At 27.3% G+C, this 15,473-nt stretch overlaps 2 protein-coding genes, 1 long non-coding RNA gene and 1 pseudogene across 6 annotated transcripts in view; 3 read left to right on the plus strand and 1 right to left on the minus strand.

Annotated features, from left to right (window-relative positions):
• The window catches only part of LOC149062218 (uncharacterized), a 510,544-nt pseudogene that overhangs the window by 181,972 nt on the left and 313,099 nt on the right, over positions 1-15,473 (plus strand). The gene's annotated exons all lie outside the window — the stretch shown is intronic.
• LOC149062220 (uncharacterized) overlaps positions 1-15,473 on the plus strand; it is a 204,454-nt gene that overhangs the window by 178,126 nt on the left and 10,855 nt on the right. The gene's annotated exons all lie outside the window — the stretch shown is intronic.
• LOC149062231 (uncharacterized) lies at positions 6,856-7,833 on the plus strand. Its single transcript, XR_016190327.1, has 3 exons — positions 6,856-6,912; positions 6,987-7,075; positions 7,507-7,833. It is a non-coding gene; the product is annotated as an uncharacterized LOC149062231 (long non-coding RNA).
• LOC149062232 (uncharacterized) lies at positions 9,304-14,655 on the minus strand. 3 transcript variants are annotated; one of them, XM_089219775.1, is made up of 8 exons: positions 14,389-14,655; positions 12,006-13,466; positions 11,733-11,919; positions 11,377-11,668; positions 10,830-10,894; positions 10,528-10,735; positions 9,861-10,160; positions 9,304-9,797 (listed from the first exon to the last, which is right to left on the minus strand). In XM_089219775.1, the coding sequence occupies exons 2-6, from the start codon at positions 12,629-12,631 to the stop codon at positions 10,574-10,576; spliced, it is 1,332 nt and encodes a 443-aa protein (XP_089075901.1). In that variant the 5' UTR covers positions 12,632-13,466; positions 14,389-14,655; the 3' UTR covers positions 9,304-9,797; positions 9,861-10,160; positions 10,528-10,573. The 3 variants fall into 3 exon arrangements, with proteins under 3 accessions (XP_089075901.1, XP_089075906.1, XP_089075909.1); XM_089219780.1 differs by having other exon boundaries at positions 14,385-14,655; XM_089219783.1 differs by lacking the exons at positions 9,304-9,797; positions 9,861-10,160 and adding an exon at positions 10,206-10,497 and having other exon boundaries at positions 10,574-10,735.

Below are 15,473 nucleotides of genomic sequence, written 5' to 3' on the forward strand. Positions count from 1 at the left end.
TTATGATTTTATTTTCGTTTATTACTCAACATTATATATGCAATATCCATGTCCCTGACCACTACGAACCTAGTGGCGGTTAAATTCCAATACACACGGAACTGCAGTACTGCACGTTTTTGACTTTTGTGTCGCGACTCGCAGATTATAGGACATATAACCTATCGGCTATTATCTATTAACTATTATTATTTATTTAGTATTCTCCTATTTGGTTATTTATTTTATTTATTAAAATAATAAAATGTCTGACTATAATGATATTGTCGATATTGATGACCATACAGAATACCATATTGAAAGTGATTTATTTCGTGGTTATTCAAAGTACTTCCGTTTAAAATCGAAAAAAGTTAATTCGAATAATTCAGTCAATTTATATTTTGAATGTTTACTATGTAAGCCAAGTAGAAAACTTTATAGTGCATCAAAGACGTCTTTGACAAATTTAAAGAGACACATTAAGGTATGTTTAAATAATATTTTAATACCTATTTTAATATTTATCATTTTATTTAAAGTTAATTAACAATACACTTAAGTAGGTACTGAAAGTATACTTTTTAATAACTATTATATTATTAATTTTAATTACCTGTTTTTAATTAATATTATTTGATATTTCCATAGAAAATACACAAATACAAATACAAGACCTTTTTAACTGATATTGAGGAAGCAAAAATAAAGAACAGTGATCACATAATTAATTCTAAAAAGCGCAGTATAGATGACTCTTCTACTTCTCAGGCTCAGTTAAAAAAGTACACATTGACCATTATGGATCTGGTAAGACCGCACCAATTACACAAAAAATTCTAGACAATGCTATAGTTAAATTTGTTGTTGATGAAATTCAACCTTTTCAAATAGTTTATGAACCATCCTTTAAAGAATTGGTACGTCTTAGGTTACCAAAAGATATAAAAATTATGTGTAAAAAAACTTTATCAATTAAAATTGGACAATCTGCCCCCACATTTTCGTAGTGTAAGTCATACGTTGGACTTGGTGGTCAGCAAAGATGTTGAAACCTACTTTAATGATACCAAACATACTAACAAATTAGATATCCATTTTCTTAAATTAAAAAATACTATACAGGAAAGTGTTAGCTAAGTGTCAAAAGGTATGGAATAAACAAAACCAATCTACTGGAGTAGCAGAATTTATAAAAGAACAATTCAATTTTTATTTGAAAACACCAGTAGAAACGATGTGGAACGCAAAATTTGATTCTCTACAACAAATTAATAATATTTTGAAAAATTCTCAAGGATTAATAAAAATGAATAAAATAATGGATCAATGTGAACTTGGCCGATTGGATTCTAATGAAGTACAACACTAATTAATGAATATTGTGAAGTTATGGAACCAATTGCTTCAACATTAGATTTTCTTCAAGGTGAAAAAGGGATGTACATGGGATTTTTTTTACCAACCATACATGCATTAGATAAGAAACTTGACCAGTTAGGAAAGAAAAATTCATCATTATAACACCATTACTTGAAGCTCTTCATAAATGTTTTAAAAAAAGGTTTGGTTTTAAATAAATCAAATAATAAATTTTATGATTATACATTTATACCTAATTACATTATTTTATTTTATTTTTATTTTATTTTTACTTTTAGGTTTGACACAGTATGGATGGAACAAAGTTTGGTTATTGCTGCATGTTTACACCCATATTTCAAACTTAGTTGGCTTGAAGGAGACAATAAAAGTCTTGCTGAAGTTTGGTTAAAATTAATTTTTGAATGTTTAAGTCGTCAGTCAGATTCAGAAATTGAAGTTGAAAGTAATGATGACAATTTTGAAAATAACTTTTTTTGTTTGCCTACTAATCATTTGGCCAATTCAATATCTACTAATCAACTGCAATTATACTTAAACAGTTACGATAAAGAACTGCAAAATTTAATCAATTGGCCCATGGTTAGAGAGAAATGTATACATACAGTATAACTGTGGAATGCCATCAAGTGCACCGGTCGAGAGATTGTTCAGTACAGGAGGAAACACAATGACTGTCAAAAGACATAGACTATCAGATACAACATTCGAAAATCTTGTTTTACTGAAACAAAATAATAAAATAATGACCTGAGGGCTATAGCTGAAATTAAATATTACATAATATGTACAATTATTTGATAAAAGCTATTTTATCAGAATCACTTATCCTATTGCCTATTATTTATTAATTATTTGTTATTACTCATTATTTTAAATTGAATTATGTTATATGTTTAACTATTATGTTTTACAGTTTACATTTAGTAGCATAAAAAAGTACTATTTTATTTTGTTATTTAAAAGACATAATTTATTTTTTGTTTGGATTTTAAAATAATATGTATTAAGTTTTCATTTCATCTTAGTATCTTACTAAACATGTACAATGTATAGTATAATTTATTGTACCGTTATGAATAAATACTAAATAGTATTATAAATATTTTTATATTTATTATTTATAACATTCTTTTAACTTTTTACATGCAGTTATAATTCTATTGCACATTTGCACTATACAGACATAAATGTGTTTTTTAAACATATTTTCTTTGGCAACTTTTTATAATTTTTGATCATTTTAAAAATGATAAACTACTGAACTACAATTTGAACTAGTTCATATTTAGTGTCTTGAACTTGAACTTGAACTAATTCATTTTTAGAAAGAACTTTCCCATCACTGTATATATTGTTATTTATATACAAATATAATACATATAGATATTTTTATCAACAACAATTAAAAACTCAACGCAGGGGTTTGACTAATATGTGTGCAGTATAATTTGTGATGCTATTACAACTAACGTAATTTACATATTATATAATATATTAATTATATTTATGTAATTACTATATATTAGGTATATTTTTATAATTAAATAATTTGATATTTGAGTTAATTTTATTAGAATGTAAGTGTAATATATTAATTTACGTAAAAACTGATTAATTTTGGATATATTGTCCTAGATTCAGGTACCCATCTTATGAGGTCCCGTGGATATATTTATTTTTTATTTTATTTTTTTATTAAATAAATTTCTTTATAAGATACAAATATATGATGTAAATATATACATTGATAAAGAATATATCTACTCCTGTAAGCCTAGGCTTGTGGTGGAGTAGAGCGTTAGCGAATAATCGTACATAAATTATAAGAAAAATAAAATTAAAATAATATTATACACAATTATCAAATAAAATATGTTTTACATACTTAAATATAGACTAACAAAAATCGTTATATGCGGATTTCTCTAAGAAATATTTAATTCTGAAAAAAGCGTATCAGTTATAATTTTTTTGTCATTTAATAAACCATAATGAATGTTCTTTTTTGATAAAGTTGGCAACTGGTTAAAATATGTTGGACCTAAATAATTTACAAACGATTGCCCAAAGGATTTTTTTGTGTATTCCACAGGTAGGTTATATACTCTTTGTTCTCTAGACTTAAAAAAATCAAATGTATTGGTATTGTTCCTTATACATTTTTTAACCGTGAAAAGTAATGCAATAAATACCTATAACAAAAATTGTAGAGGAGAATTTTTTCTATGTTTTGATGGAAACCGATTTCTGAAAATAGTATTAACAAGCGAGCATTACGACATAGAAAAAAGACCATTTTGTAAATACTGAATTGCTTATATTTTGGATAATTAATCACAATATCAAATACCTATCTGATTCCAACAAAACATAGAAAAAACTACCACCTTTCAAACAATGTATTACTTATGAGTCTACGACTATTATTGATTTCGTAGCATTTGAAATACGAACGCACTATTTTAAATACAAAACGACTGGTGTTGCACCCTCTTAAGTATTTATTTATCGTACCTAGTCTTATGAGTTATAATATTGTAATGCACTAGAATTTTTAATGGATGAATATCGTTAAAATATATTGACAAGTTCCTTTTTTTACATCTATATTTTTATCTATGTTGCAGAAATTATCTAAACCGTTTAATTATTTTTTATTGAATATTGACGGTAATGCCGGGGCTAGTACAGTTCGGCCCCGAGATAACAGGCAGAATAATTTTCATGGAATAAACGAATAAATCGGGGCCGAACTCAAAAGCAGGTGCACCAACATTAAAACACAAAATATCCCAATGCATTTACCAAATTTATGTATTTTCAACTTTAAAAATTATTGTAAAATTATTGTACAATTATTGTATAATTCAAATTTATGTATTTTTAAATTCAAATATTATTGTATTTAGCTTACGAACTGTTTCCCGGGAAAACCGTCATAGATAGGACAAAAATCATAAGAGGTAAAATTGATCCCCGTTGAATACTTCGTAAGTTCTATGGTTTAGATTTTTCGAAAACGTGTTATTTAGGTTTTTTAAAAACATCGTATACGTCAAATGGCTTTTAAAAAATAAAAGTTTTAAATAATGACTTTTTGGAAAAATGAAAAACTGATCCTAGTGTAGCATCTCTCGGAGAACAAATCGACCTCTATGCAAAATGTTCGTTTGGCCATCGGTTTACCGGGAAAATTGACAATTTCGTAATTCGGAAAATCACGATTTCCAGCTGTTTCCCGGGAAAACCGTCATAGATAGGACAAAAATCATAAGAGGTAAAATTGATCCCCGTTGAATACTTCGTAAGTTTTATAATTTAGATTTTTCGAAAACGTGTTATTTAGGTTTTTTTAAAAACATCGTATACGTCAAATGGCTTTTAAAAAATAAAAGTTTTAAATAATGACTTTTTGGAAAAATGAAAAACTGATCCTAGTGTAGCATCTCTCGGAGAACAAATCGACCTCTATGCAAAATGTTCGTTTGGCCATCGGTTTACCGGGAAAATTGACAATTTCGTAATTCGGAAAATCACGATTTCCAGCTGTTTCCCGGGAAAACCGTCATAGATAGGACAAAAATCATAAGGGGTAAAATTGATCCCCGTTGAATACTTCGTAAGTTCTATGGTTTAGATTTTTCGAAAACGTGTTATTTAGGTTTTTTAAAAACATCGTATACGTCAAATGGCTTTTAAAAAATAAAAGTTTTAAATAATGACTTTTTGGAAAAATGAAAAACTGATCCTAGTGTAGCATCTCTCGGAGAACAAATCGACCTCTATGCAAAATGTTCGTTTGGCCATCGGTTTACCGGGAAAATTGACAATTTCGTAATTCGGAAAATCACGTTTTCCAGCTGTTTCCCGGGAAAACCGTCATAGATAGGACAAAAATCATAAGAGGTAAAATTGATCCCCGTAGGGTACTTTGTAAGTTTTATAATTTAGATTTTTCGAAAACGTGTTGTTTAAGTGGCATATTAACAAAAAGTTCAAAATAATTATTACTTAAAACATTAAACAGACGTATACCATAAGGAAACGTATGGTTATACGAAAAATAACTTTATGTGTTATTCAACTTTTTGCTTCCCAGATTACGGGTGAAATAATGGTCGTAGATACTTCGACCATAGACCCTTTTTGAATTGTCGTACGCTAAAATACCAGAATCTCGAGTTTCATAGTGATCGATCGAAAATTCAAAATCCAAAAAACACGTTACTACGTAATTTTCTAAGTACAAAAAACATACAAAAAAATCATAACTCCCGAACCACAAGTCGCATAACGTCGATCTCGGTACCCATCGATTCGGCGCAAAGTCCTCTATAATATTCAATTACAAAAACGGTTTGTTGCGCCCAAATCTTAGTGCCCATGCCGAAAAAACCGAAAAAAATGTAAATTTTGAACTTTTGAAGCCCCAAATTACAGGGAAAAACGGCTTCTACGGTCTCGACACAAGACGCCAAATTTGATCACCGACCTTCAAACTACCCAGTTCCCGAGTTTCAGAAACATTGTACAAAAATTAAACATTTTCAAAAATACACCTAGGGGGGGTGTTCAAAGACCCTCGACTTCGGGAATGCGTCTTAGAAGAGCCTAAACCAAAACGTTTGGTGAAGCAATGGTCCCCCTAAGTTGAAACCTGTCCGAAAAATACTAGATTGTCTAGATTACCTACCTATTTGTGTATTTATATTACATTAAAATACAGTATTTGTAATTAAGGTGATTTGTTTTGAATGAAGGAAAACGATTTTTGTTATCCGACAACTTAGATTTACTTTTAAACTTTCAAACGATAAGTAAATAAGAATGTTCGCTGTGGATGAAGGACTTAGTATTTTAACAGAAGCAAGCTGCAAATGGTATTGTGACTAAAATTTGAACCTCTGTACTTGACTATTTTATAGTTTTATGCAGTTATATGTTTATTTTTTTATGCATACATAATAACTTAATTTATGACAAGTCTCAAAACCTTTAACGCTGAACAATAGGTATAGTAATTACAAAATAACAAGGGTAAATAATATTATGTTTTCTATTCAGAATTATTGTGGTCGTCCATTTGCGGACGAGATTAATCACACATAAGAGAACGAGAAATTGTGAACCCAAAACTTTATCGGTAGAGAAATTTATGAGGATTCCATTTAAGTGGTCAGTGTAACAAATCTTCCAGTAGTTAAATAGATAGCTTTCAAAAAGCATAAAAAAACCAAAAAACAATACAAAAAAATTTGTTTTATCAATTATTATAGATTATAGATTAGTATAACCATGGTTGTATATAGTTTTAGAAGGTTACCATTTCAAATCTTAACCAATATTTGAGGTTATTAATTTATTTTTTGTTTTTAATTTCATGATAAAGAAAAAATGATTATTATCAATTTTGATATTTTTGATTTAATTTTTAAGTATTTAAAGTATTTTACACTTTTTGTTTTGTTTAATTGAATAATAATTTCACTATACAGTGTACAGTATACAAATTTCAAATCTAAACAGTTCTCCTTAGATGTGGTTTTTGTAAGTCGTTCATAGTTATTAGTCATCATATTTTGTGTAGATTTTATTTTATATAACATTGTTATTATTTCTAGGTGCAATGTATAGACAAGGAATTAAAATCATCGCAAAAAACAAGTTAATATCATGTTATCTACAACAATTACATACCTACTCAATTCATGTAAGTTTGGTATAGTGTTACAATTTCTTTAATAGGTGTATTATTTATTTAAAGTTTATTTTTTATTTCACATCTAAAGCAACTTAAAAGAAATATGGAAAAGATAATTATTTATCTTACAAAGTTACAATCGGGTATGGATTGATTACTTGAGAATTTGTAATTATTGACTGTTCAATTTTATAGTAATGTTAAATGTTGATAGAATTAATAATTCATAATATTAAATAGTTTATATATTTATAATATAATTATTGATTTTAATTTTCTCTATAACACATAGACAATTATAAATAGTATAAGTATACTCTATAAGCACACCACTATAATACATTAATAAAATTTGAATAATATTGATTATAGTAACTATTTTACATTGATACAATTTTCAGAATAATTTTATTAATATTATTTTTTATTATTTTTTTCAGCTTTAGTCAGCAAGATACAATAATTGACATAGGCATTTGTCCAGGACAATAAGGAGATTATTCTGTTTTGAAAATAGCTTTTTACTAACAAATGTTAAGTTGTAAACTTACACAAGCAAACAAGTCCCATCTCTATTATTCAACAATGTATTCTTCAGTTCATAATTTTTTTATATCATATGGTTATATTTTTTATTTTTTAATGTATATTTTATTTTATTTTTTTGTTTGTGTATAATAGCAAACATAAGCCATAAATAATATATATATTTTTATTTCATCATTATAATTTTTAAAAGATTTATAAAATCACAATTTTATTATTTATACATTTTTTATGTGTGTATCTTATGTAACTATTTACCTTAAACCTAAAATACATAATATAGATTTAAGCAAGTAAATACAATTTTTAAGTTTTATATATGGTTTATATGCTAATGTATATGACATGATCGTGTATTTCTATAACAGTGCCTTGATGTTATTGGTTTACAAAGGAGCACACATGCACTTATAATCTTTTGTCAATACATAAATTAGCAATAACCAAAATTATGAGTGCTGTGTAACACGGATTCACCAGTGGCATTACAGATATAATTTTTTTTGAATATTCAAGTTTAAATTGTTTTAAAGTGTGGAAAGATAACTTCAATATTTTAGGTTATGGATAAAATGTGTGTTACCAATATGAGTTTCATTGAATACTATTTTTTGATATTTTTGATAATTCATGTGTGAGGTCAAAATTAGCAATAAGTTCCGAAATATAGTATCATACAATTTTATAATTTATGACAATGCTTTACACTAGATGGTGCTGGATCAAATTGTTGCTTAAAATTAGTTGAAATTTAAATTTATTTGTAAATGATTCTATACCTTTGGGAAATATTTAATGCAATTTGCAAAATTCTTTCATATAGAAATTATTCATTATATTATTCAGTATATAAATCATAAGTCATAATCATTTACAGAATCGTGACATAAATATTGATACAGCTGCAGATGTGCAAGAGAGCCAAATTAAGATAAAAGTTAGGAAATTCTATTGAATCGATATCATTGGTAAGTAACATTAATTACTTTACCAATTAATTTGTTTTGTTACATTCAATTTTTGTAATGGCCCACGCTGCATTATGCCAGCAGGGCCTCAAATCTATCAAAAGTCTACTAAAAATACTCAGCTCGAAATTGAAATTTTCCATATAACTTACTTTACTAACTACTTACTATCTATGACGGTTTTCTCGGTAAACCGTTGGCCGAACGAATATTTTGCATAGAGGTCGATTTGTTCTCCGAGAGATGCTACACTAGGATCAGTTTTTCATTTTTCCAAAAAGGTCAGATAGCCTGATTATATTAATTAAGTCTGTTAGCTGTTATGTTCATTAATATTTTTGAAATAGAACCAAGACACAGATTACAAATTTAAAAAAAACTTTTGTTGTTTATTTATAATTTTTTGTAAATATCTTAAGTTCAAATATGACAATATTTATCAAAACCTTAAAAATGTTCAAATTGATTATAGTAAAAAATATATATAAATAGTTTAATTTTTATATCTTAAGATTGAAAAATTGAAACAAGAATTCTCATCAATACATTGATTATTTTAGTCAGCTATCCATATGGGCCACAGCATGTTTTGTAAGCTTTTCATTGATGTGTTTAAAAGTTTAATGATTCGTATTTATAAACCATACTATATGTCCATATTATGTGTCAGTTCACCTGTAAATTGTTAGGGGTTATAAAGCCCTTCAGAAGCAAAAAGTATGTGATTCACATTCATACTGTTATCTAAAAATACTTAAAATATACTACTAATATAATAAAAATAATATAATACTTAAAACACAGTTTTTTTTATGGCCATTCACTTTTAATATAAATAAAAATAACATTATTTTTTAATTTCCAAATCATATTTTAAAAACAATGTAATAGGTATGATACCTTCTTAATTATACAATTTTTCTCTTAATAACTATTATATTTTTGAAAAAATGTTTAACGTTTTACTAAATAAAATAATTCAACAGAAATATAGTTCTTGAATAGTTAGATGATGTTTACAGCAACTAACAGCTTTTTTGTTTTGTACTAATATACATTGTTTCATCCTCATTGTAACATAATATTTTAATAATTTGGAAGTTTCTCGTCTTAGGCGCCTTTATTGTTAAATAAACCAGCAGTAGTCTGTAAACTTGCAAGAAGGATGTAGGTTGATCATTTGGACCAATAGGTTGGCATAGTGTACCGTAAGATTGCTACAATTGAAGTATAAACATTAATAATATGAATTTATATTAACTATTCAAAAGTTATTTTACCTCCAAAGAATTTTGGTTCATCTTGTTTTGTTGACATATTTAAAAACCACACGTTTGCAATAAATAATTTGTTGAATCCATAGGCGACACAAAACAGATATAACAATGTGATGTTAGGAAGCAACAAGTAAAATTATTGTTTATTAATATAGTTGAACAAACTTATCTTTATTACTGCTTCAGATGCCCTCGCTGGATATATGCGGAATTTGCGATTTATAACATCAGATAGTGAAATAAAAATATTTGAGAATTTTTCAGTTTCTTCACTGTTTGAACTCTTCAACGCATTGATGTTTTCTGTAAAAAGTAATACATTTATTTTAAATAACATTATGTGTAGTAAGTAGATCTTAAGGTTATTATATAAAATATTATTTATTTCTTAACTTCTTCAACAGTTTCATGGGGAAAATGGTAAGCACGCACCATATCAAACACCAACCGACCTGTATGTTTTATGTGTAATAGTGTTATAGTTCAACTAGCAGTGGTTAGGTTCGCAGCGCAAATACTAGTGAGCTATGTGGTGTAATGATGTGTAAGGTGTGTATATGAGTATATGTGTTTGTGTGTATAGATCGGTCAATGAGAAATAGGCTGTTTAGTTGATCCAGACCCAACAATAACACACCTCCTACAGTGATAAGTACAATTAATGACATACCTTATTTATTTTTCGTAAGTGGACAAGTAGAAAATTTACAACATACTCAGGGATAGGCTCCAATTTGTTGTTGAACATAGCCATCATTTCGGTGACCAGTCCTCCTCAAAAACATCAATAGATCACCGTCTCTGTTTAGTTGCTGTACAGATTCTGCAATAATCCTTGTTGAATTTTCTCTTTCAGATCTGGAAGTACCATCTCTGATCTAAAAAAAATAAATACATACAGTTGACATTATTCAACCGCAATCAAAACAGTAATTATGTTGATTCAAATATTGATAATAATTAAACAATTACCATGAGATTATTGATGCTTTGTTGAAATTCTACAAAGAACTGATTTTCCACAATAGTCAGTCTTTCTGTTTAAAATATAAATAAACATAAATATTATTATTAAAAATATAATATCTTTGACAATAATGATAATTTAAAACAATTTGCCATGCTAGAGATACTTTTAAAAGCGACACTTATTTATCAACAAGCATGGTACCATGCACACCATTAACAAAGCACAAATATTCACAACACAACTACTATTTACATATTAACCTAATATCTATAATGGTGTTAAATAAATTTTACACCAGGTTAAGCTTATGAAAGCAATAATAAAAAGATAGAGCAAATAGAAAAAAAATATTTATTAAATTAAATACAAATATTGATGACACTTACTAATTTTGTTTTTAAGAATTGATGTTACACTGTCGATTATTTTAAACATGTACCTAACAATAACACAAACATAAAACACATAATACATACATATAACACAAACATTTATGGGATAATGCAACATAGAGAACATAGTATGGTCAGTACAACTAAGATAACTCACGAAGAAAGTCCCAAATATTAGGGTGGCGTCCAATTTGAGTGAGCAACGTTGCATGGAAGGATTCTAAGTAATTGTTGGTCCGGTGATCTTGACCAAAAACACTTAAAAATCGTGGACCAATTTGCAAAAACCAATAATGGTAAATGTAGTCCATCAGGAAACGATTCATAACCTCATTAATTTCGGGAAATTGTAAGGTATAATTAACAATCGTATTTAATCCATCTTCCATACAAAAATTAGGGCACCCCAGATGACCCCTTTCAGCCGGTAGATGAGGCAATGCTAGTACCTGAAATATAAAATATAATTGAAATACAATAATATTAACTTGTAAAAGAGAAAATCAAATTTACCATTCTAAAAATACGAGCTGCTACATCATGCCTCTTTACCAAGTTCAAGACACCATTCCGGGGGTCTCTCAACATTTCTGCAAGATCATGCATGTCCTGAGGTAATTGTGGACGTCTCGATAGTCTCATCCTTTTTGTTCTAGCTTGTGTCTGGAGGAATGTATAGCGAATGGCAGCCTGGGGATGCCTACCAAAAGTTAAAAAAAATTATCATATAATTAGCATAATTTATGTATTTGTATTTCAACACAATAATTAAGTTAATTAACTTACCTAATTATTTCGCTATTATAGAGACCTCGAATTGATGGGGTTGTGATTGTCCGATCAATAGCTCTTTCACCTAGAGCGTTCCTCAGGAATGGCACATTTAAATCAATTTCATTCGGCTCATGATTGTGTGGAACTACAATCAAAATTTGGTTGTCCATCTCGTTTCTACTGATAGATGCTGAACCATGACATATAGGACGATTGGGATTTTTTTGACGCTCACAAACCAAAGTTATTTTATTGATGAGTAACTTTTTTTTATAATATTTATACCCAGAATTATCAACATAAAATTTTGAGTTGAGCCGAATGCCAGGGATTGTCCTATATGTTCTTGCTTGTTGTTGTTGTTGTTCTTCTCCTTCTTCTTGTGGCTGATTTTCTTCTTGTTCTTCTGCCTGTGGCTGATCTTCTCCTTCTGCCTGAGGTTGATCTTCTTGTTGTTGCTGTTGTTGATCTTCTTCTTGTTCTTCTGCTTGTCGTTGATCTTCTTCTTGTTCTTCTTGAATCTGAATGGCAGCAGGACGTTGGGCGTAGTTGTGGTCTTGTAGGAAGAGGTTGAGATTTGCTACACCGACTTCTTCGTGATTGGCTGGAATGACATAGTCATGATCTCTCAATGCCATTTTACTATGCTAAACAAAACTTAAAAAAATATTAAACAAACAAAAGAAATATATGTATAAATATAAAGTCGGTTGGTTTTAAGAAAAACCTTTTATATATACTTATAGGCAAGTCACAGAGATTGGTCTTGAGAAAAACCGTTTATTTCTTTTACTTACAGTAAAATCGCAGAAGTTAGTCTTAAAAAAAACTGTTTTTTTTTCTCGTAGGTAAGTGGCAGGTAAATGGCAGATATATCAGGCTATATAATAAATTAAAAAATTTGTATTAGTATCACAGTCATTCATAGATATGATAAAATATCTAATTAACATAATTATTTGTTTTGTTACATTTACATAATATTAACAACTCTTAAAATAATTCATTAATAATTATTCACTTTACATAAACTGAAGCTATTTCAGTTAAAACACATAGGTACATAATTTAGGTAATAAAAATAGAGATTAATTGTTAATCTTATTTTCAGTGTCTTCCACAGTTAATAATTCATGAATTATTAAGAAGAAAAAGTTTTAAGTTATTTGATATGCTTTATAAATATTTGACTTAACAACATTGCACATTCTTCCAGCCATAACTACCATGCAATTTTCAGACATATTCAATTTTCCTAAACAGAATAACTGTATAGTTATTAAAATATTCATAAAAATATGTGTAACTGTTTAATAAAAAAGACAAAGTTATGGTTAAGTTAAGTATTGCAATTTTCAAGATGTCATCAAAATAGCTATCATCAACCAATGACCATCATAACAAGATCCATGGTGTTTACTGCATTCAATATATTTGGAAGATTTTTGTAAGCAGCATTCAGTATTTTCAAATCTGTAATTATAGAAAATTAGAATATTTTAAACATTGTAACAATCAATCTGCAGAATTCTGTTCAAGTAATGATGACCAAAAGCACTGGTATTTAATTTAGATAGTGGCAACAGAAAAACTAAGTGATCAGTGTTAGTTTTAAAATAATACATCATGATCTTTATTAATCAATATAAAATAACAATAATAATATTAATTTATTTATTTCCCAACTATAGTTTAACAATTTATAAGATAAACAAAATTAAATTGCAGTTGTTAGACACTTCTAAGCCATTGGCTGTGTTCATAAAAATATTAAAAGTCTAAACAATATAATAACAACAATAATTAATATATATATAATAATGTTGGTTAATACATATTTAAGAATATAAGTAAAAAGATAATGAGCAACAGAGCATGAAAAATAATTTTTGATTTAAAATAATAGAATGACAATATATTTAATGTTTAATGTAGTTGGATAAACTTATGCTAAGCTAATTATATTAATAATAATAGTTTTTTTAAGATGATGAAAATTATAAAAGCTATGAGGGTTAATTTTAAATTTAATAACACCTAATGGAAATTGGAAGTGTGTTATTTGTAACATGTAAAGTATTATATTATTTACATTGTAAAAATAAGGAAATTATTTACTTTATAAGTATAATGATATATATTAAGCTGTTAATGTACAAAATACAAATAAATAATTATGTTGAAATTGTTTTACAAAAACGTGGTATTTGAGTCTTTAGTTACGTAAATGTAGTACTTCCTAGTCGAAAAACTTATTAATTAGGAGTGCACATGCTATTAAGAAATATTTAATATTATCTAATAAACAATAAGAATAAAAAGATATATTACAAACAATAATTCATCTAAGAACATATTATTAAGGTAAAAATTAAAAAATATAAGTCTTACTTACGTTAAGATGAACCAAATACCAACTTTCTAATAAAAGCGACAAACGTAAAATGACCGTTAAAGTTATTATAGACGATTATTTGCTATTTGAAATTTTAACGGACGAATAAATAATGTATCCGGTGCTGGGGACCAGGCTGAGGAATTCTAATACTCAAAAATCGTAGTTGAACTGTTTACAATGTCGAATGGTTGGTAATAATTTGAATTTTTGTATTTTGAGGTTAGTGTTCGAACTCTGAATAATCGAAAATTCCTTATCACTGGGCCGAACTCTTATCACGGGGCCGAACTGTACCCATCCCGGTAATGCCGCTGCTTCGACGTGTTCACAATATTTCTGGTTTTCGCTCTTCACTTCCCAGACACCAAAAAAGGATTTTTTTATCATTATTTTTAGTATGATATAATTCGAAAGATATTATTTTTTTTTCATCATATTCGTTGAAAATATGTTTTAGGAATTATTGTTAAATGGCGGTTGGCCCCAAGTTTTACATTAATAAAATATTACCAAATTATCAATTATGAGATAATACAATAATTGTATTACTATTAAAATATTTATGAAAAATGACAATAAATCAATACATTTTAATTGTAGTTAAAACGTGAAATTTCAAATAACAATAAAACAATACTATTGTATTATTGATTTAATATTATTTCCATTTTATTATATATACTTTCTTTTTGTGTGTATCATTCAAGAATAATACATCTATTATAACAGAAATAATAGATCATTTTTTATTAAGTACCTAAAAAATATATGTATTTTATTGTTAAATAAATTTCCATTCCTTGTATTATATTATACTATTTCAATATTATAATATTTAATAAAATATATATATTTTAAATTTAACTCCACAGTTTAATAAAATACATATTGTGCATATATTTACATTTTTATACAAACAATTTATTAGGAATAAGTAAACATAGATTATCGTGTATCATTACATATAAATGTAACTTGGTTCTTTAATTACATAAATGAATAAAAACAGTTCTATGCAAACATTTAAATTGAAAATAATTTAAGTATTATACAAAATAAATATTGTGTAAACAATGAATATT

Source organism: Diuraphis noxia, unplaced genomic scaffold (genome assembly GCF_037042655.1).
Source record: "Diuraphis noxia isolate RWA-SAM2 unplaced genomic scaffold, SU_Dnox_SAM2 contig0001, whole genome shotgun sequence".
Taxonomy (NCBI): Eukaryota; Metazoa; Arthropoda; class Insecta; order Hemiptera; family Aphididae; genus Diuraphis; species Diuraphis noxia.